The 21032-nt window shown below is 38.9% G+C and overlaps 1 protein-coding gene across 5 annotated transcripts in view; it reads right to left on the bottom strand.

Annotated features, from left to right (window-relative positions):
- The window catches only part of GK (glycerol kinase), a 78068-nt gene that overhangs the window by 38468 nt on the left and 18568 nt on the right, over positions 1 to 21032 (bottom strand). For 2 of the 5 annotated variants that reach the window (XM_065915623.1, XM_065915626.1), the window contains exons 4-10: positions 18002 to 18079; positions 10787 to 10870; positions 7026 to 7102; positions 4495 to 4632; positions 2302 to 2411; positions 1620 to 1686; positions 500 to 517 (exon numbers count right to left, since the gene is read on the bottom strand). In XM_065915623.1, coding sequence (XP_065771695.1) covers positions 500 to 517; positions 1620 to 1686; positions 2302 to 2411; positions 4495 to 4632; positions 7026 to 7102; positions 10787 to 10870; positions 18002 to 18079 — 572 coding nt within the window. The remainder of the gene's footprint in view (positions 1 to 499; positions 518 to 1619; positions 1687 to 2301; positions 2412 to 4494; positions 4633 to 7025; positions 7103 to 10786; positions 10871 to 18001; positions 18080 to 21032) is intronic. The other 3 variants (XM_065915624.1, XM_065915625.1, XM_065915627.1) reach the window with 3 other exon arrangements.

The raw sequence follows: 21032 nt of genomic DNA, 5'->3' as shown, positions 1-21032 counted from the left end.
TCAGGCACAGAAAGCGCTCTTTTTTCTTTACGGGGAGGGGGTCCCTGGAGGATTCCTGGGAATATTCTCTGGTGAAGCATGCAGAAAAAGTGACAGTGCATTTCCAACTAGCTGATCTGAAAGGCTGGGCAAGATGTCATTTAAGAGACGTAGAGTACATCTAAAAACTATACCTCATTTCCCTATTATGCTAAAGCCCAAAAGCACATCACAACTGTACTTTGTAATAGGGACCAACAGAATTTCTCATTTCAGAAAACTATCTTAGTCTTTTACTTTGAAACATCACTCCCAGTTTTATGGAGGACTTAAAAATAAATAAGATTATGCTTTAACAATAACTAAAGCTTCACTAGAGCTTATAATAATTTGGAGGGTCATGGAAGAGTCTGCATTAATTTGCTGAGTAAATGGATTTCTGCTTATCTAAAACTAAATGGAAATGCACTGTATCTTTTCCAAATGAATGGGTAGCATCATTGGTGGGCAACCTACTCACCGGGCTATGAGAGATTTTCTATAGTCAGCAAGGGGGAGAGAGGGGGACAGAAGGATAATATTTTAAATGCAAGAGAAAACTAGGCCAGTTAAATGTTTTTTCAACCATCCTCTGAAACTGTTTCTCAAGAACAGTTTTTTTTTTCCTCTGACCCAAGTCAGTTTATAGGTAGCTATGAAATTATCAAAGCACTTTTAAACTGTAGATAAGCAATGATTATGCTTCCCTTAAAAAATTCCATGTTGCCTTAAAAGGCTTTATTATAAATGAAACACTTAAGACTTCTTGCTTAAGCTTTAACCAGAACACTTGGGTGTTCTAGTAAGTAGACTAATATTTTTTATGAGATGTCCAAACATTATTTTTTGGTAATTAATCTTAGACTTTTCTTAATTTTTACCATAAATTCTATATTTTTGAGCTTAAACACCAGTTCAAATTGTCCTAAAGGTTTTCATTCCTGGTGTGTAATCAGAAATACTCAGTGATGCTACGTGTAATTTGTGCTTAGACTACTTCTGTGGGTTTCAGTGAAAGCAATAGTAAAAATGCCCATGATGAAAACCAGTTTAATTAACAATCACAAATCAGAACAGACTCTTTGCTTTCAGCTTCTCTGCTAAAGTTTTGTTCAGGCTGACAAAGAATCTGAGACACGGTCTGGCCATTAAAGGAGATTCAATAGGAAAAAGAATGTCACTAAAATGTGAAGAGACCTTCCTATAAATTAAAAGCAGGCAATGCAACTACTAAATAGTTATTTGGATTAAAAGAAGAAACTGGCTCAAATATTCCCTTATCAACTACTGCAGTTAGATTATCTCATCAATACTTTAAAATACTCAAAGAAAAGCCAATAAAGTTCATAGTATATAAAGTTTTATATGTAGTTTTATATAAAGTATACATAAAACATAAACTGGCAAGAAGGACTCAAGAATTTGAAGTTATAAAACTATCTAAATAATACTAAATTCTTATTTTACATACTGCCAACATTCATAAAAAATTCACAGGTCTCAAAATACAAAACATTACACAACTGACTTTTGAATTCTGAATAGTAAGGTTTTTTTTTTAAGATAAAAATTAAATTTAAAAAATTTCTTTTTCTTTTTACCATTAGGCCATAGATCTCTGAAGAACTTCGGACATTTGGAAGAATTTTCATTGGAATTTCAAAAAATCTAAAAAAACAGTAAAATAAGATTGGGTATATAATACTATTTTAAGTAAATGTCTAGAAACATTTATATGAATTTAAAGGCATGCAAACAAGAATTAAAAACAGGCATATTTGAGAGTTAACTGGGAAGAAATAAATAAGCCAGCAGTAGGCTTAGATATTTAACAGTCTAACTTTACATAAAGAAATCAATACAAAAGCAAAAGTACACAAAAAACAAAGTACTTTTATAAAGGAACCTAATTTTCCTTGAAGAATAATCAAGACAATTACTTAATTTGGCCTATTTATTATATATGCAGTAATAGTCTCTTACAGGGAGCCCAGCCTTTGTGCTCTGTGGTGACCCAGAGGGGTGGGATGTGGTGGGGGAGGGAGGCTCAAGAAGGAAGGTGTATATATACATATTCGAGTTGTTGTATGGCAGAAACCAACACAACACTGTAAAGCGATTGTCCTCCAATTAGAAAAAAAAGAGTATACAACATAGACTTGTATATTGTAGTTAAATATCAACAAAGTTTGGTGCTCCACTGACAATTTGAAAATAATTAAGATTTAGGTTATAGACAGGCAACAAATTAGAAAACTATTCTGAGGGCAAAACACAACTCACTCGCAGAGCTCTTTATCCCATTCCAAAGAATGGATGTTGAAAAGCATCGTCCTGCTTGCATTTGTTACATCTGTACAATGGACACCTCCACTGGCTCCTCCAGTCAAGCTCTGGACAGAAGAAAAGGACATGTTAAATCTGTACTTATTTGCAATTTAATTTCTACTTTGTCAAGAGCCAGAATCTGTTGCAGACCCCACATAGCAAGAGAATGGAACATTTCAATTACTTCATCCTCTAGTGTTCTTTGGTGTCCAACAGAAATACAATGTAACAGAACCACATTGACCCACACATGTAATTGGATATTTTCTAGTTGCTACATTTAAAAAGCATAAAGAAGCAGGTGAAATGAATAATACTGTAAGTTTTATTTAACTTAACATATTCAAAATATCCTTTCAACGTATGAAATTATTACTAAGACATTTCACCTTCTTTTTTTGTATTAACCCTTTGAAATACAGTGTATATTTTACACTCATGCACACCTCAATTCAGACCTGCCACATTTCAAGTTCTCCATGGCCATATGTGGTCAAGTGGGCCATCATAGTAGACAGCAGTTCTAGTTGACGGTTAATGAAAAAAAAATCAGTTTTGCTTCCATCCTCTTATCTTTGGAAGATGCAGAGTCTTATTAAATTTGATGTGCCTGCCTCTTGGGATGTTACTGACCTGTGTTGCTCCTGTTGTTCTTGTTGTATGTGTGCATGTGTGTGTGTGCGTGTGTGCCTGTTTTGAAGTAACAAGTCTCACTGGGCTGAACCTCATTGACCCAAACACATACCCTGAAAGCAGAGCTTTAAACTCTCTAATGTTAATACCCTTGGACCTGAGCTACACGGACTGCTGCTTTCTTTTATGCAGAAGCAGTGGGAAGTAAGAATGGAACAGAAGTGCCGAAATGGCATCATGTGGGAACAGGGGAGGCAGGGGACAGCTCAATGTGCTCCCCCGAGTGTCCTGCAGCTCACAGTTCAACATACTGCCCTACTCTGGCTCCAGGCAATGGTGAGAACTATTGTCCGAATTATTTCAACTGTGACTAAAACATATGAAAACTGCTGGCCATGAACACAAAGCATAGTGTGCCCTGGCCAAGACAGGGAGGGCTGGGGAAGGCGCCACTTCCTGATAGAGGGTTTTGTCTGATCTGCTCTGTGGATCTGGCAAGTGACAAGAGGGGCAATGTTCCTTTAATGTTCCCCTGAACGTTGAAAAAAAAAATAATCCCACACTTACAGAAGTGTTTGCAAATGAAATTATATGTCTGAGATTTGCTTTAAAATTATCCATGGGGAGAAGGAGTGAGTATAGTGGGAACAAGTTTGGCCATAGCCAGTGACTGTAGCTGATTAATTATTCTAGAGGTTCATGACACTATTCCCTCCATGTTTGGGGTGTATTTGAAAATGCCCTTGAAAATAACTGAGAATAAGAGAGGCAGGGAGAAAGCAGAGGGAGGGACGAGAAGATATGTATGTATCCGGGAAATGTTGGTTTCTACTCATTTATGTTCAGGTTAGGCAAGAAGATTATACATCAGAAATTTCCACAATGATTTTTCCTATTGTGGCCTAATTAAGTAATAGACAGCTATGTGATGTTGAAAGCAAAAGCTAAAAAGTAGTCCCAGGTTTATTATCATAGTAGATAGTAGAAAATAGTTAAATAGTAGAAAATAGAAGAGATAATTTCTTCTAAGAAATGGCTAGTGGAAAAGAGGTACAGTTAACCCTTGTGCAACACAGGTTCAAACTGTGCAGGCATGCTTATACGTAGATTTTTAAAATAAAAACTATAGTATTACACAATCCGTAGATACAGACTGCTAACTATCTCCAGTGGGTGCTAGAACCAGTCCCCTGCATGTACCAAGGGAGTGAATGATAGGCAAGGGATACAGGCGACAGAAATTTACTACTTGATAACTACCTAAATTAGTTATGCTAAAGGTAACAGACATGAGATGTGGTTTTGGCAATCATCCTTCATTTTTACTGAAATAAGGCAAGAAAAAATCAAGAGGAAGTAGCCAAAAATGCCTCTCAAATGGCAGCTGAAATTTTCTGCTGTTTCTTGAGTGGCCTTTCTTAATGATGCTGCCAACTAAAAAGTTTGAAACTCTCCATAGAAAAAAGATAAGCAATTTAAAAATGTTTTCCATACATACATGATTTTTAAACATACCCAAATAAGCCATGAATCAATGGTCCCAAAAAGAGCTCTATCTTCTTCAACGGCCTTTTGAACTTTTCTCACATTGTCAAGGAGCCAACGAAGCTTCACCGCACTGAAATAAGTGCTAAGCGGAAGGCCTGTCTTGGACTAAATACAGTTATGACATTCAGCCAGGAAGTGAAATTCATAACAGCTTAAAATGAAACACCAAATCAAAAAGGTCAACAAATTACAAAATATACAATGACCCTAAAGGCAATCTCTAAGTATTACGGATGAAAAAACACTTTTCCTATCTCATGGCACAGGAAAGCATGTTCGTGAACAAAGATCAGAGTGATATGTTCGCAGTTCAAAGAGCATCCATGTAGCAAGATAAAGAGAAAATTAAATGACACATGCCCTGAAACCTAGATAGCTCAGCCACAGATGTTAACTTTTGTGATAAGTTAGTATTACACACACAACCTAGTCCAAAACCCTGCCTTTTATTTTATATTCACTGAAATTAATATTTAAAACTATTGAAAATCAGAGAATGCAAGTTTATCAATTCATAAACTAAAGACCACAATCAGAAAATTGTTTTAAGATAGATAAGACTTAACAAAAACAATATATTTGTGTGCTAAAAATATAATAAATACATAGTCAAACACACATACATATTCAAATAACATAAAATTGGCGGACAATAGAGCTCAAAGACATGCCAGATGAAAGCAACCCAAAGTTGTTCTATTTAAGAAAGTAGTTGCCAGTTGAAATACAGTGTTGTACACATGAAACTTACATGATTTTTACAAACCAATGTTACTTCAATTAAATACTGTATATATATATATGTAAGATTGAGTTTGCATAAATTCCACAAATACATTCAACAAAGGGAGGGTTAACTGAATAAAGGATAGAGGGTAAAAATGAAACAAAGGTTTCCTTGAGAATGGATCCAGTCCAACTCATTTTAGTTAGCATATCCAACACTATATTTAGAAGGGCTGGTGAAAGTGATTAAAAAAAATACATCAAAATAATGCAACTATCTTTTCCTTCTCAATCCCCATTCTCATTTAGCACCTCACCTAACTGCAGGAAGTGATCCCTTTTCCTTCTCACCTCCCATGGATATGCATAGTAAAAAAATCTCTAACTATTTAACACTGTTATGCAACCTTGTAAGTTAAGAATCTTAACTCACAGTTTACTGTGAAAAGATTCATGCTCAAAAATTATAATAGAAATAACATATGAACTTATAAATAATAGAAATAACATATGCTTCATTTGAGGGACCAAGGGTCATCCCACAAACCAAAGAGTAAGGTAGCATATAAGTATCTTATTTTTATGATTTAAGTAGAAAGTGTAAAAGTTGCCTAAAATGGCTTTGGAGAGAAAAACATGCATCCCATGAAGCAAAGCGTGGCTGGAGGTAGGCGTGAGGTTTGGGCAGGTTGATCAAGAATAGGAAATGGGTGATGGTATATTCAGGACAAGACCAAAGTTATATGGGTGGGTAAGGGTAAAGGATGGTTTATTAGATTGATGCAATTAATGGGATTTGAGCACTAGTTGTGGCTCAGCTGGTAAAAAATCCGCCTGCAATGCAGGAGACCTGGGTTCGATCCCTGGGTTGGGAAGATCTCAACCCAGAATGGAAAGGCTATCCACTCCATTATTCTGGCCTGGAGAACTCCACGGACTGTATAGTCCATGGGGTCGCAAAGAGTCAGACACGACTGAGTGACTTTCACTTTCACACTTTCACTTTCAGAACCAACAACCACAAGAAACTACCATTTAAGAGTCCCACTGACAAGTATAATGGAAATAAACCAAAAGCCCCAAACAAACAAACCAAAAATCAAAGAAACAAAAAACTCTGGAATTTCCTTTTGGATACTAGGAGAACTTGACCTTGCTAACAAAGGTACCTCACCTGTTTTAAAATTTTTCTTCCCATTTGTCTGAAGAGAGATCTATTTAAGGACCGAAAACTAGGCAATTTTTTGGCATCTCCATATGAAGAAAAGTGGAAGAGGAATTCACGTAAAGGCTGGAGTGTCTTTTACTTTCTCTCCCTGAGTCCAGATGCCTAAAACCTCAAAAGCACCCAGAACTTTCTTTAATGGATGGTGAAAAAGCAAGAGAGAAGGATTTGGAAAGCATAGTGGAATTATAGAAGCACTCCCTAAGGAGTACGGTTTAAGTCACTGGGACAGTTTATCATCCCCTCCAGTGCCTGGAGAATCCCAGGGACGGCGGAGCCTGGTGGGCTGCCATCTATGGGGTCGCACAGAGTCGAACGACTGAAGCGACTTAGCAGCAGCAGCAGCCAGACTATTAATCTTGGAACATTATTTCTCCAATTCACCACAGGGTAAGAAAGACAGGAAGGTAATTATCTGTAGAGAAATATTCTATAAATTGTACCAAATAACTATTGTGCAATAAGACAGAAAGCCTGGTGAAATATCCAAGTTTTTTTTTCTGTTAAATGAGCATTTTAATAGCATATTTTTTAAGAGATCTCTTACCTTGACAAAGTTATTATTTCCTGGGATTCTTTTACTAAGACTCTCAACGGTAGACTGGGTTCTTAGGTCAAGCCACACTATAGATCAAAACACAACAATAAATATGAAAAACTTGATTTTAAAAAAATCAGACCTTAATGAAGTCACTGTCAAGGATAGGAGATCGATTAGTTTCTATAAGCAATTAAAATGCTGTAGCTTTCCAAAGACAGAAATTAGAAAATTAGAAGTGAATGGGCATATTGTTAGAAGAGAGGATAAATTTATGAGGGAGAATTTAAAGCTTTTATGCAAAATTATAGACCAATACATACCTTAGGGTGTTGATTTTGTATCCTTTTCACAGAAAAAGATGAAAAAACTGTTTTGGATATGGACTTTCTATGCATACATGAGTGCAGAAAAAAAATCTAAATGCAAGGCAGGCTAGTTACCAGGGCAAAATGCACAGCTCAGGATCACTGTACTACGTATAAAAGGCTGTACCTTGGAAAAACTGGGTAGCAATTTGTGACAAAGTAGAGAACCTGACACTACTATAGAGGGGAAAAAATAGATTCATTTGCTTATGCACAGAATGCTTATTTATATTAAACTCTTTCAAAGTAGACTAGAATCGGGACTCATTACACGAATCATTTAAAGGTCACCATTCTTTCTCCTTGCTAGATTATAAAATAAACTCTCCATTTTAACAGATCAACCTTGTTTTTACTGAGTAACTATCACCCACTTTCTGATCTCCCTAGTAGGAAGTTGTGTTCTGCTTTATGACAGAAGGCTTGGGAAAGAGAATGCATTAATACAAAGCAACTGTGAAAGATAAACAATAGCATCAGCTGAGCTTTATTTGTCAGATTTCAGTTCTGAACCAAACTTTTGTAACTTTGAATCTGTGAGTGCTCACTCGATATTTTTAGGCACTGACTATGCTCAGACGCCTCCTGAAAACAGTCTATTTAAAGGGCACGAGGAAGATCACGCATGCTTGTCTGCTACCCATGTGAGCGCTGGCAGTTACTGTCTAGTTTGGTTCACCTTTAACTATACTATGCCTTTCTCTTCATTTAAAAATCAGTTACTTCCTGTTGTGGATTTTAATCAATTCTTTTTAATTACTTAGAGCATTATTTCCCTTGAGGGCAGTCTGTGCTTGATTTTGATGGTGGCTACTTTGCAGGAGAATCAAATCAGGGACTTCGGGATACTATACTGCTGTGGTCCCCAATCTTGTTGGCACCAAGGACTGGTTTCGTGGAAGACAATTTGTTCCAGGACCAGGGCGGGGGAGAGGGGTGATGATTCAAGTGCAGTAGGGTTCGAGCTCCTACGAGAATCTAATGCTGTTGTTGATCTGACGGAGGTGGTAATGTGAGGGATGTAGAGCGGCTGTGAATACAGTTGAAGCTTTGCGTGCTTGCTTGCCCTCCATTCACCTCCTGCTATGTGGCCCAGTTCCTAACTGGTCACGGACCAGTACTGGTCCATGGCCTGGGGGTTGGGTACCCCTGCTATACTGGTTTCCAAAGTAGAAAACAAGGCTCTTCATCACCAATGAAACAGGAGGCAAAGAGGAAGCCCATGGAAATACATGGCCAAGCAATGACCCCTGCTCTTTGCTGCCAGGCATCCATTCCTCCTGCTTCTGGGAGCTGTAGTTCTAATTCTCTTTAGGAAACCACCCCTCCTTCAACCTCAGCCTGAGATTCCACCCTACCCTCGGCTCTAGGATCTTGTCCCCAATGATCGGTTCAGGTGTAGTCAGATTAGCCTGCCTGAGATTTTTGTGCTTAGTCCACAAGAGTCCCTGTTCTCAGCTCAGCTTGGGAGTGTGCAGCTGGGACCTGCTGCACCCTGGAAGAGAGCTGAATCGACCACATCTGGGGTCAACCTCAAAGAGAGACTGGTGGGAGACCCAGGACTGTCTGACTCAGGAATCAAACAGCACCTGAACAAAACTACTCACAGGATTCCTGGTTTTTTCCCCTTATGACTTCATTTTAGTTGGGGCTGACTTTTCTATGACTTGCCCTGGGGTGGATACAAGCCGTTAGTAGCAGCATGATGGAGTCTCCAAGGTCTCCTGTGTCCAGGGAACATGGCAATCTACCCACTTTGTCCACAGAGGCAGTGGTGTGTGACTGTGACCCAAGTGGACCTTCCTCATAGGCAAGCAACCCTAGCAGGTGTTAATGGCTGGACCAGAGCAGCTGGGCAAAGTAGAGGCTTTCTAGAGAAAGCTTTAAATCTGTGACAGGTAGAATTCACAAGCACATCTCTATCCTCCATGTTTCAAACTACAATGGGCTAGGGGTTTAAAAATCAATGTAACTTTGATTACCTATGCCAAAAAAAATGAAATAAGATGGTTAGGATGGAAAATGTCAACATCCACTGAACTCAGCAGGATAAATATTGACTTGTGAAACTTTGTTTTAGTTATGCTGGTTTGCCGAATCATGAGTTTTTATCAAGGGACACTGCTCCAGGCTTTAGGCTTTTTTTGCTTACTGATTCAAAGCCTTCCAGATCAGCATTTTTTCTATATTTTAATGGACATAAAAATTACTAGGGAGTTTAAAGATAAATCCCACTGACAGAAATTCTAGGACAATAAGTCTAGGGAGGGGGCCCAGAAATTACACCTTGTAAATAGATGCCCTCTCTTTAAGAAACACTGCGAGACTCAACAGCAGTGGTTCTGATCCAGAAAGCACACCTGAACCACCTGGAAAACTTTGAAATCACATATCCTGGTCCTTACATCAGAGGATTCTTATTTTTTTTCCTTTTCTGGTCATGCTGCATGGCATGTGGGATCTCAGTTCCCCAAGCAGGGAAATGAACCCACGCCGCCTGCGGTGGAAGCATGGAGTCTTAACCACCAGGGAAGTCCCTGCATTGTAGGAATCTGGTTGCGAGTCTAGGCAAGGAGGGCCTGAATCCTCCTACCTCTGTTATTCAGTGTTCTGCTCAAGCTTGAGAACCTCTTTTTTAGGGCAAGTTCTTTAGGACACTGCATTTGTCTCAACTGTTAATTTCAAAAAAAACTAGACACACACTGATGATCAAGTGGCTCTGTGACTCTATTGCTCTTGGACAAGGACTACTTAAGTTAACGGGGCACTATGCTCCTCACTTAAAAGCTTTGAAGTACCCACAGTACTGGTATCTGGTATCCACAGAATGAAACCCTCACCGAAGAGACTCAAAACACTGGAGGTGAAATCTACATTTTTGGCTTTGCCGCCAACAAGCTATGTGACTCAAGCAAGTCTCGTTTCCCTTTAGGACCTGGGTTTCCAGAATATAAAATAAGGCAGTTTAGACTAGATGGTCTCAGAAGTCCCTCTCCTTCCATTATCCCATGATCACGGAAGGCTGGCAGAATTTTTGTTTTTATAACTTGAGTTTAAAGCGATTAGAATACATGGAATGAATTAGTAAAACTGCCAAAGAGGAAAATGTCAGTGGTTGGTACACTACCAAGCAATACACAAATGTTTGAAATTAATTGAATTAAGAACAAAGGAAAATTAGAAAACTCATTAAAGGAGCTAAGATGGCAGAATTACATGAGCAGAATAAGAGACCAAAAGCCAAAGAGAAGATCCCGAGCAGGAGGACTAAGCCCCATGTGGAGGTAATTTCTGAGAACAATCAGAAGAGGTGCTAGATCCAGAACCAACAGCAGCAGTCAATTTTCCCCAACATGTATGAGTTGGAAGCTGGGGCGCGAGCAAGAGACAGAGCACCAATACCTGAGGAAGCGCCAGCAGCTGGAACTGAAGAGCCAGAGGGAACAACGGCAGCTGGATCTGAAGGACCGGGAGAAACTGGAGCAGCTGGAGCATTAGGAGAAATAATGGCAATTCATGCTAGAGATGGCCAGCTTCAAGGTTTGCGTTCTCTTCCTGACCATTTAGGACACGGTGGCTCACATGGGCAAGTTCATCAGAATGAACAGTTTTCTACCCATTTGAGTGTAGAAAAAGATAAGGAAGAGACGTGGAGCAGAAGGGGAACAGAGGCTGTCCAGTCAGTCTCTGGTTCAATAGCATTTCTGGCTGGACAAAGATCAGGTCAATTCCTGCTTCTTGTTCAGATGACTCTTCCCTACCTGGCCACACAGTCTGTGTCCTGGTTAGGAAAGTGGCTCAGTTGGTTACTGACTGCTGACCTGACCGCAGAACTGAAATGCTCTGTGATGCAGTGAGTGAGTGCATCACTAGGGGATGTATGAATGGAATGTTAAGGGAACTGCTAGTCTCTGCTGAAGGGGGCAGGGCACCCATAGGAAGACAAGTGGATTTGGGAAGGCAGTGCTCCAGGAAAGCACTCCCCTGGAAGGGTGGCAGGAGGTGAAGTCCACAGAAAGCAACAGCATGTCTAGAGGAAACAGAGAATTGCTCAGTCCCAAAGTGATTCAGAAAAACATGGGAAGGAAAACAGAGTCCAGAACACCATACAGCCTGTTTCTAGAAAACACGCCCCTTACTTAGACTAAATAAACTGGATTTAAATGGTTCCCACCATCAAATGAATAGGTTCCAAAACCCCAACTTGGGTGACCTGGAATTTGTCTTTGTATTAAATGAAGTCATATCCAATATATGTGTCACAGATTTAGTTTGTTCTGAAAAACAAAGTTTTAAGAGTAAAGAAAAATGCAGTTGCCTCAAAGCCCATGGGTCAAGGTTAACTGAGTGATAGAGTAAACAGTATAGAGGAAGAAATATGTTTTAGAATATTTAGAAATTTGAATCAGTTTTGGTTAGTTATAACAATAGAAGGGCAATGTACCAAAGAGGGGGGGGAGAAAACCACACTAGAGATCATCTAAATTATTTTCAGTTGACTAGAAGCAAAGGCAAATAATACAGCTCCTAGGGATGATTTGCTATGAGGTGCAACTGGCCTGACAGTGAGATAAGGTAAGGTTACAGGTTATGGAAGGACTAAGCAAGGACTGCTGGCAGTTACACTCAATGTTTTGGGGTTGCTTTCCCCACAATGGACATTAAATCCAGGAAACCAGATTTAACTGCTATGTGTTATGGTAATTAGTCAAAAGTTAAGCTAGTATAATTAAGCTGGGTATGCGGTCATTTGCAAAGGGGAAGAGACTATCCATCAGCTGATGACATTTTCTGAAATCAGGTGCCAAGAGAAAAATGGAGAGTTGGGGGAGGGGGCAGTGAATGAAAACATGTGTGTCAAAATTTGGGGGCTGAAACCTATTTCAGCTTTTATGTGTATAAATGTCAAGATGCCAATGGCTGACATGAGTGCATGTGACCCCAGGTAGGCTCTGCGTTTCGCCTAAGAACACCTGTTGTTTCAACCACCCATTTCATCTGGCATTCCTAGACTGAAAAGGTCATTAGCCAACTCAAAATAGTGGCCATGTTCTGAATACTTACTGAAGCCTGATAGTCTGTTAGGCATTATTTTAAGTGTCCTATGTGTATTAATTCATTGATCCTCAAGCCTATGAGGGCCACTTTTAATTTCTCCAGCTTAATCACTCAGGAAACAGGCACAGAATGGCAGTAAGTGGAAAAGGCAGAATTTGAACCCAGAATCTGAGTCCAGAATTAAATCTCTATGATAGAGATGTAACCAAGAAGAAGTCATAGCCTTAAAAGAATATGAAAAAACATAGCTCCAAGTTGAACTCTAATTTAGTTTCTTTTTATTTAAAGTGGCAGAGTTGAGGAATTCAAGCAACACAAAATATGGCAGTATTTCTTTACCCAGGATTGAAGGAGATGTAAGACATCCAAAGAACTATGCAACAAAAGACATGAAAAAAAAAGAAAAATAAGTGGATTGTGACAGAGTGGAATATTCCATATTTTAACAAAAAATAACGATCTGTTCCATTCCCAAGAAAAACAATACAAAACCACACCTTTGTTGTTTAAGACCAAGCATGCTTAGGAGTTTTAGGAGGTTTGCCAGCTATGGTTTTCTTTCATGTTGATACTCTGAAACATATCCCAGTTCCCGAAAAGATAAAAGAATTGAGCTCAAGGTTCCTTCAGATCTCAACAGATGACTAACTAGATTTAGTCATTGGCCTGGGGTGAAATAATATGCAAAATTTTTTTAAAAAGGTAAAGAGAATGACCAACGTCTAAAACTGTCACTCTCTGCATAAAGAGTCATGTGTCACTGGAAACTTTAAATCCAGTACCTTTGAAAAAAATGTTTGTAATACCATTTAAAGAAGGAATAATGGCTGAGAGACACATGATTTTAATTGGCAGTTTTCTGTAATATACTACAGGGCTCACATCAGTGACTTTGGCCTCTCTGGATATTAGTCCTTACTATGAATAACATTTTGACATTAAATCATGAATTGTGTTCAACAGAAAGCTACCACGATGAGGATCCTATTGCACTTGGCTTGCCATGCGCACCAAGCAACTTCAGTAGTGAGTGACGAAACTTAGCCAAGAACTGGGGAAAGAGACGGGCCATCCGAGTCAGGCCAGAATGTTTCCCGGGCAGCATCAGTGAAATGTGTATATGAATGTGCAAAAATATCAGTTGATTCAAGCCTTCCCCCACTTAACATCCGAACTACCTGTGGAGCTTTGGCTTCTTTATCAGTTTAGTCTGTGGTACATCTGTCAATCTAAACCTCCTTTTCAACACTATTAAGAAGACAGCAAGGCCTGTAGACCACTAAAAAAAAAGGTGGTTCTGGAAGGAAAAGGCTTAGAAAAATGGTGGGGAGAGGAGTGGAGGGAATTCTTTGGAAAATATTGATGAAGATAATGCTGAGAGGGAGAAAAGTCAGAGGGATGAGGAAAACGAAAGACAGACGAGAGAAGGCAGAGACCTGCTTCAGATCCAGGGCCACAAAGCTGCTGCAATCCATCCGTGAGACCACCACGGCTGCATCATGGCCCAGGGACTAGGAAGGAGGGATGTGTTTTATCTCCACCTTGGGTACCACACCAATGTTCACCTCGCCAATCACAGAACATAGAAACGCTAAGACTATATGAAGCTTCTGAAACAGACCATCTGTGCCTCAATGGATGACTTTGCATGTTTTCCTATCTCATAAGCATATCGTCATAAAAGATGTCAGACGACAAACACACCCTGATGACAAGGAAGAACAAACAGGCTTTCTTGGTCTTCAACGTCTTCACCAAGCCTGTTTCATGTCCACTAATAGGACCCTGAATTTCTCCTCTCTGTTATTGTACAGGGGTTGAGTGAATAGATTACCTATCAAGGACCCCATAAAAATGGTTGACATAATAAAAAAAGCAAGACTGTCCCTCTCCTGTGCTTGCCTCTAACAAATACTGTTTATCAGTTATATAATTTACTAAGTAAAGAGAGAGAAAAATGAAGAAGCACAGGATAGGCTTCAAGTGAGAAAAGGTTTACAAGAGGAAGGGACAAGAAGGAGGAAAATATATAGATAGAGAGAGAGGGAAAAAGTGGAAAACCCACAGGCCATAATATAAATGAAGACAAAGATATGTAAAAAGCTGATTCTGTTTCCATCAATTCCCTTTCATCTTGTTTCAAGATAAAGCTGCTAAAGATTTCATATTGTGTTGATATTCTCAACTGAAAACTTGCATGGACATATGCCACCTTAGTATTTCCTGGGTGGAAGAAAATTGGAGGCAGAATTTATCCTTGTCATGACTTAGTGGTGTCTCCTCCCAGCTAATTACTCCCTGTCCTCCTTTTCTATTCTCTTTCCTTGTCTAGCCTCCAAATTTGTACCCCTAGCCTTCTGTGTCACCAAGGCAAGCATAGTAACTGCCTGGTTTGTCACTATCCGCCTAGGGGTCATCACAGAACCTGTCTACAGAAAGGTACTTAAACTTTAGTTGCATAAATTAACGTAACCTTCATTCTTATGGTGAATTCATCTATAATAAACTGAGACTATATTAACAACTTTTTTTTTTTTGAATGCACCACAAGGCATGCAGGATCTTAGTTCCTGGACCAGGGATCAAACCTGCACCCCTTGCATTGGAAGCATGGAGTCTTACCCACTGGACCACCAGGGAAGTTCCTGTTATCAACTTTTAAGTCTACATTTTGAACAATCTCTTTATAACAGAGCCACAAATTCTAATTGTTCAGAAATGAGCTTTAATTCCAAGTCCCATATTCAATTTGTCCAAGAAAGAAAGTCATTTTTCTCTCATGTTGGCACTCTTTAAATATTACTTAATTTCCTTCTGTTCTTTCAGGCTAAAAATCTTATAGCCCTGTTTTATTTTTGCCTCACGTTTATGCCCTATTCAATTTCCAAACATACCAGTTGTATCTTTTCTCTGAAAGGTCTGACCAATTTGTCTCTCCAATCTTACTGTTCTAATCCCATCAGCTCATTAGCAGTTTCAATTAACTCCTTTGCTTCAGACTTTACTGAAGAGAGTAATCTGGTCCTTTTTAATATAATTACTTACATGGTAGGATTTAAATGCTTCCTATTTGTCCTTTCTTCCTGGTTCTATTCCTTTTTCTTTCCTTTCTTGCCTTCTTTTTAAAAGTCATTCCATTTTCCCCCTTTATTATACATTATTTACTCTCTTACTGCTTACTCTAGAGATTACAACATGCATCCTTGACAGTACTGGGACCACAAGACACTTTAACCTCATCTACTGCATATTCCTTTCATGTACTATTGTTGCTATGTAGTATTTAAAATTTTAATATATTTTGAACATCACAATACATTATTATTTTATACAGTCAAAATTCAGTTAGAATGACCTACATATTTTCTCTTTCTTGGCCTCTGTGTTTCTCCTTGCATTGCCGAATTTCCACCTGAGAACATTTTTTTCCTTTTACCAGAAAAAAACTACTTAGTTTTTCTTTCAGTAGGGATTTGCTTGTAATGATTTTTCTAAGTTTTGGTTTGTTGTTGCCTTTATATTTTACCTTCATTTCTTAAGGATATTTTCACTAAATATAGAATTCCAGGTGGATATTATTTTCTTTTAGCACTTCAAAGATTTCATTCCACTGTACTCTGCTTCCATTGAGAAATCAGCTAGAAGTTTTAGTGTTGCTCTCTTCAAAGTCACGTGCTCTGGCTACTTTAAAATTCTTTTTATCTTCAGGTCTCAGCCTGTGTTTGTGTATGACTTTCTGTGTATATATCTTGCCTGGGGATTCATAGTGCTTCTTGAATTGGTGGCATATTTTTCAACAGTTTTGAAAAAACTTCTCTCTCGCTCGCTTTCCTTTTCTTCTGGGTCCCCAATTAAAAATGTATTGAACCTTCTTATCTTACTCTATATTTCTCTTAGATACTTTTCTGCATTTTCTTAACCTTTGTGTGTCTGTGCCTCAGCTGTGTCTAATATGATGTAAAACTCATCAATGGAGTTTAACACCATTATAAAATTTCTATCCTCAAATTTCTAATTGTTTGCTAAGATTATCAATCTTCCCCATGAATTTCTTGAACATGCAGATCATGGTTAAAGCCTGGCAACTCTAATATTAGGATTTCCTATGGGTCTGTTTATAATGTCAGTTGTTTCTTTTGGTTTTCAGTCATTCTTTTTTTGAACGCCTAATATTTTTAAAATAGAAAAATAGAAATTGTAGAAGAAAAAGGAATGAATAAATAAGCACATCACAAAAAGTCTTCCTGGTGAAATATTTACTGAAATCCTTCACTATAACTTCAACTAACCTAGTTGCATTATTTTAAAATGACAACTCAAAGTCCAAAGCTGCATTTCTACAATTCAAAGTTTACAGTTTAATAAGAACTTTCTGGTTCCTGTGAGTAGGCCCTTCCTTTCGTGAGGGGGAAAACAAATGTGAAACCCTAACTAGTATAAAAAGTTGGCTAACATTCGTCTGTGAAAGAATACTCTCCTAGTCACTAAAGTTCTAATATCCTGCTTATAATCAAAATGAGCTGCTCATGAGAATGAGAAGAAAATAAAGATTCAAAAGAGGTACTTTGTCTAATAGGACCTTTGGTTGCAATTCTTTGACCTTTTTTTGCATCTTTTCTTTTGTATCACAAGTACAGAAGACATACTAAATGCTTTCTTATAACGCAGTAACATTAAACACCTTAATTTTTTATAAAGATTCTTTCCAAAGGATTCACGCTACTCTTACAAAACACTTTTTAAGCATATTTTCTGCTTGAACGTCACTTTTTCCAATCTATACTAAAGTAACTGCAAAGTAAAAATTGCTCACTCCATAAATCATTCCATCTCTGACAACTTTTGTCTCCACTCCCCAACCCACAACCTGTTACTTTATTGACCAAAAAATGGTGCTTTTCTATTTGTGACAGAATGATGCCTTTTAGTGATTGTATATTTAGAACAGAATCTTCCTTTTAGTAAGTGACAGTGTCATTCAGTGCTCAATTGTCATGTGCTGCTAAGAGTAAGACTCAAATATACGTGGTTATTTCCGCTGAATAAAGCATGATATCTAATGGTGGTATGTTTGAGATTGAGCCTTTCCACCCTGTGGACATAGCCATGTTTATAGCAGAAGGAGCTAAAATGAGGAGATTTTTGTTTTCATAAGCTCAGCAGAGTCGATTCAAATGCCTATATGGGAAGAACAATTGCACAAATACTTTACGGAGAGATAGATATGGGACTGGGGACATGTGTAATCTTGAGTTTTGAGGGGAGGAGGAGGTGAGATCTCTTTTAGGTGTCAGAAACAGCAGGGATTATTAAAAGTTCTAGCCATACTGATTCATTTGTCTAATACAGATTATCAGGATGGGGAGAGCAAAAGAAAGAGTTAATTCAACATGAGAATAACTATTCAAAATTGGTAAATATATAACAACCCATTTCTTAGAAGACTCTTTGAGATTATAGGAAACATGACTTCATGCTTTTTGAGTCAGATGTTTTAGCATGACCACATCTGCAAGTAGAAAAAGGCCTTGCATTTGACATCCATGCACAACAGCTTACCCACAGCGTTGTAGAGAGGTTCTCCAGTTAATTTGTCCCAGACTACAGTGGTTTCCCTCTGGTTACTGACACCAATAGCTTTCAAGAGAAAATTAAACAGAAAAGAATTTAAAAAAAACAAGCAAAAATCTGAGGATAATTCTCTTTTTTTAATATATATAGGCACAAGTAAACAGAACAATGTGGGGGAAAAAAAAAGCATTTGGAACATTGGTAGTAGTATTGAGTTGATTTTTTTCGAAAGACCCAAGAAAAATGAACCTCCAAGTCAAGCTTCTTTTTTTTCTCCTACAGACTCCTTCCCTCTTTACTATCAGCTCACCATGACACAGACCCAGATTAATAGCGAAGAGACTCGCAGGCTGGCTTATAAAAAGGGAATGCAATAACTTCCCCAGTTTACAACACCCTATTTATTATGCTGAGGCAACCAGCAATAACCTCATTCATTTACTCACTAACTGCTACAAGAAATTTCCCTCTGTGTGTGTGCACGCACACATCTGCATTAAAAAAAAAAAAAAAAACAGCCACCGATAGAATCCTTCATGCTGGTTAAACTCGTATTATGGTTAGTTAGAAATTCAGTTTTCTTCATTTATTTTAATAATAGTTTACAAGACATAGAGTTTGAATCAGGAGTAAGTACAATATGTGATGGCAATTACCTCATACTAATCTATATACAACTCAAGGGCTGTAGTTACAGTAAGTTACTCTAAGTAAAATACCATTCCATACCATTTTATTCAGTTTAGCTTGATTCATCTAAACTGGAGGTTTTCAGACTTGGCTGTATATTAGAATCAACTGCAGAGTTTTTATAGATTTCTAGTACCCAGGCCCTGGAGCAAACATTCTAATTTAACTACTTGGGGTAGCATCAGAGCATTGGTATATTTTTCTTAATACTCCCCACATGTATAGAGTTGCATATGCTGGACTAAAGGGTGATGCTGCTCTTTCAGAATTTAACCTTAAAGGCAATATAATCAACCCATTATGCTCAAATCTCTGGAATTGCCTGTTACGAGACCATTCAGACAGCACTTCTAGTGAAAAGATACTACCTCTCACGAGGCAAACCAATCTCTACTGCATAGCTTTGCTATTTGAAAAAAATCCTTTTCTGTTGATCTTTGCCACACTCTTTGGAGATACAAGAATAAGGTGACTCCTTCCACAGGTCAGCCTTTCACACTTGAAGCAGTTATTCTGTCCCTCCAGGCTTCTCTTCCCTTGCCGAGGCTGAACAATCCAATTTCGTTCCACTGCCCCCACCTCCATACAGCATGGTTTAAAGTCCCTTCACCACCTCCTCTAGGAACATGCACCTATCTGTCCAAATTACTCACACTGTACCCCAGAATAAACACACTAGCAACATTCTGACCGACAGAGATCTAAAGGAGACCAGCAGCTCCCTTGTTTTAAATCATCTTCATCCAACGCAGAGTTACTCATTGTAACACCTTGCCTAGACGTACAAAGATGAATGAGATTCCACTCCCAGGAAACTTAGAGGCACAGGGTGAAGGGAAGAGATTTGGGGGTGATTTTTTTTTACAAAAGGAAGACAAAAATGTTTGCAGGAATATAGGAAGAGAAAGAAGAATATGGGAGTAGGGGAGGAAGGGGTCTGGAAATGAATGGGACACCATCCTGGTTCTTACAGTAACAGAGGGGATGAGATTAACACCCAGGGAGCAGCTTCACTAGGGCAGAAGCTTATTTGCTGCCCTTGTGGTGGAGGGAAGGGGGCAAGAGATACAGACCTTAAGAACAGGGACAGGAAGTTGAGGAATTTAGATGCCAGGGCCTCAACTTTCTCTATGAAGTAGTGTACAAGGCGATCTGCCAAAATGGGGATTGTGCAATTGGGCACTGTTCAATAGAGCTCAGGCTCCAAAGCCAGACGGCCTCTGCTTTCTAGCAGTGTAACCCTGGGTCTCAGTTTTATCTTCTGTAAAATGGATATCACCAATAACTCCCAACTTGAAAGTGCAAGTGTTAGTTACTCAGTCTGTCTGACTCTTGCAACCCCATGGACTGTAGCCCACCAGGCTCTTCTGTCCATGAAACTTCCCAGGCAAGAATACCTGGAGTGGGTTGCCATTCCCTTCTCCAGGGGATCTTCCTGACCCAGGTATTGAACCCGGGTCTCCTGCATTGCAGGCAGATTCTTTACCATCTGAGTCACCAAGCAAGCCTTATCAGGTTCCAAAAAGGGGAACCTGAATTGATGCCTATTAAAACAGTGCCTGAGAGGACACACATATATCCATGGTCGGTTCATGTCGATATACGACAGAAATCAGCAGAATATTATAAAGCAATTACCCTCCAATTAAAAATAAATAAATAAATAAACAAACAGTGCCTGGCGCACAGTAACCACTCCATACATGTTACTTATGGCTGCCGTTCAGTGACATCATTGCTATGCAGACAGTGGAGTGTCAGTCTCAAGGAATGGGACTGAATGAAGTGGGATACACAAAAATAAAGGAATTCCCTAGCAGCGCTGTGGGCACAGCAGAGGTCAGAGACTTCAGCAGGACCTTGGCAATGGTTGTTAAGGTGAATTTCACAATGAGGACTCATCAGGAATTCATGCTTTACTAAACTCTCCTATTCTTCCCCACTGCATTAATTAGCGGTTAACTAGTTGTCTGCTTCCTGAGTTGCAATCTGGAGTTTCTATTCTACGCCCTTCAGGCTACCCTTCCTTATTGGCTCATTCTACCTGGTATTTAGAACATTATCTAGAGCTACTGCCCTCTGAGTCATCAGTCACAGGTTCCACTCTGACCACCCCTTCTTTCCCCTCTCTCTCAATTTGGTTCCTTCATGCCAAGCAAAAGTGCTTTTCTTGTAGACAAAGTCCAGCGAACCAGCTTTCTCAGGACTCTCTTCCAGACTCAAACACGTCTGGCACTACTTTCTCTGATTCAGGTCTCTGAACTTCTGAACTCCTTTCACAAGCTGAATTTTTGCCATTTTTACCCTAAAATCCTCTAGGTTTTTCTAT

This window comes from Muntiacus reevesi, chromosome X (genome assembly GCF_963930625.1).
Source record: "Muntiacus reevesi chromosome X, mMunRee1.1, whole genome shotgun sequence".
Lineage (NCBI taxonomy): Eukaryota > Metazoa > Chordata > Mammalia > Artiodactyla > Cervidae > Muntiacus > Muntiacus reevesi.
This window is presented reverse-complemented; position numbering and strand designations above follow the sequence as displayed.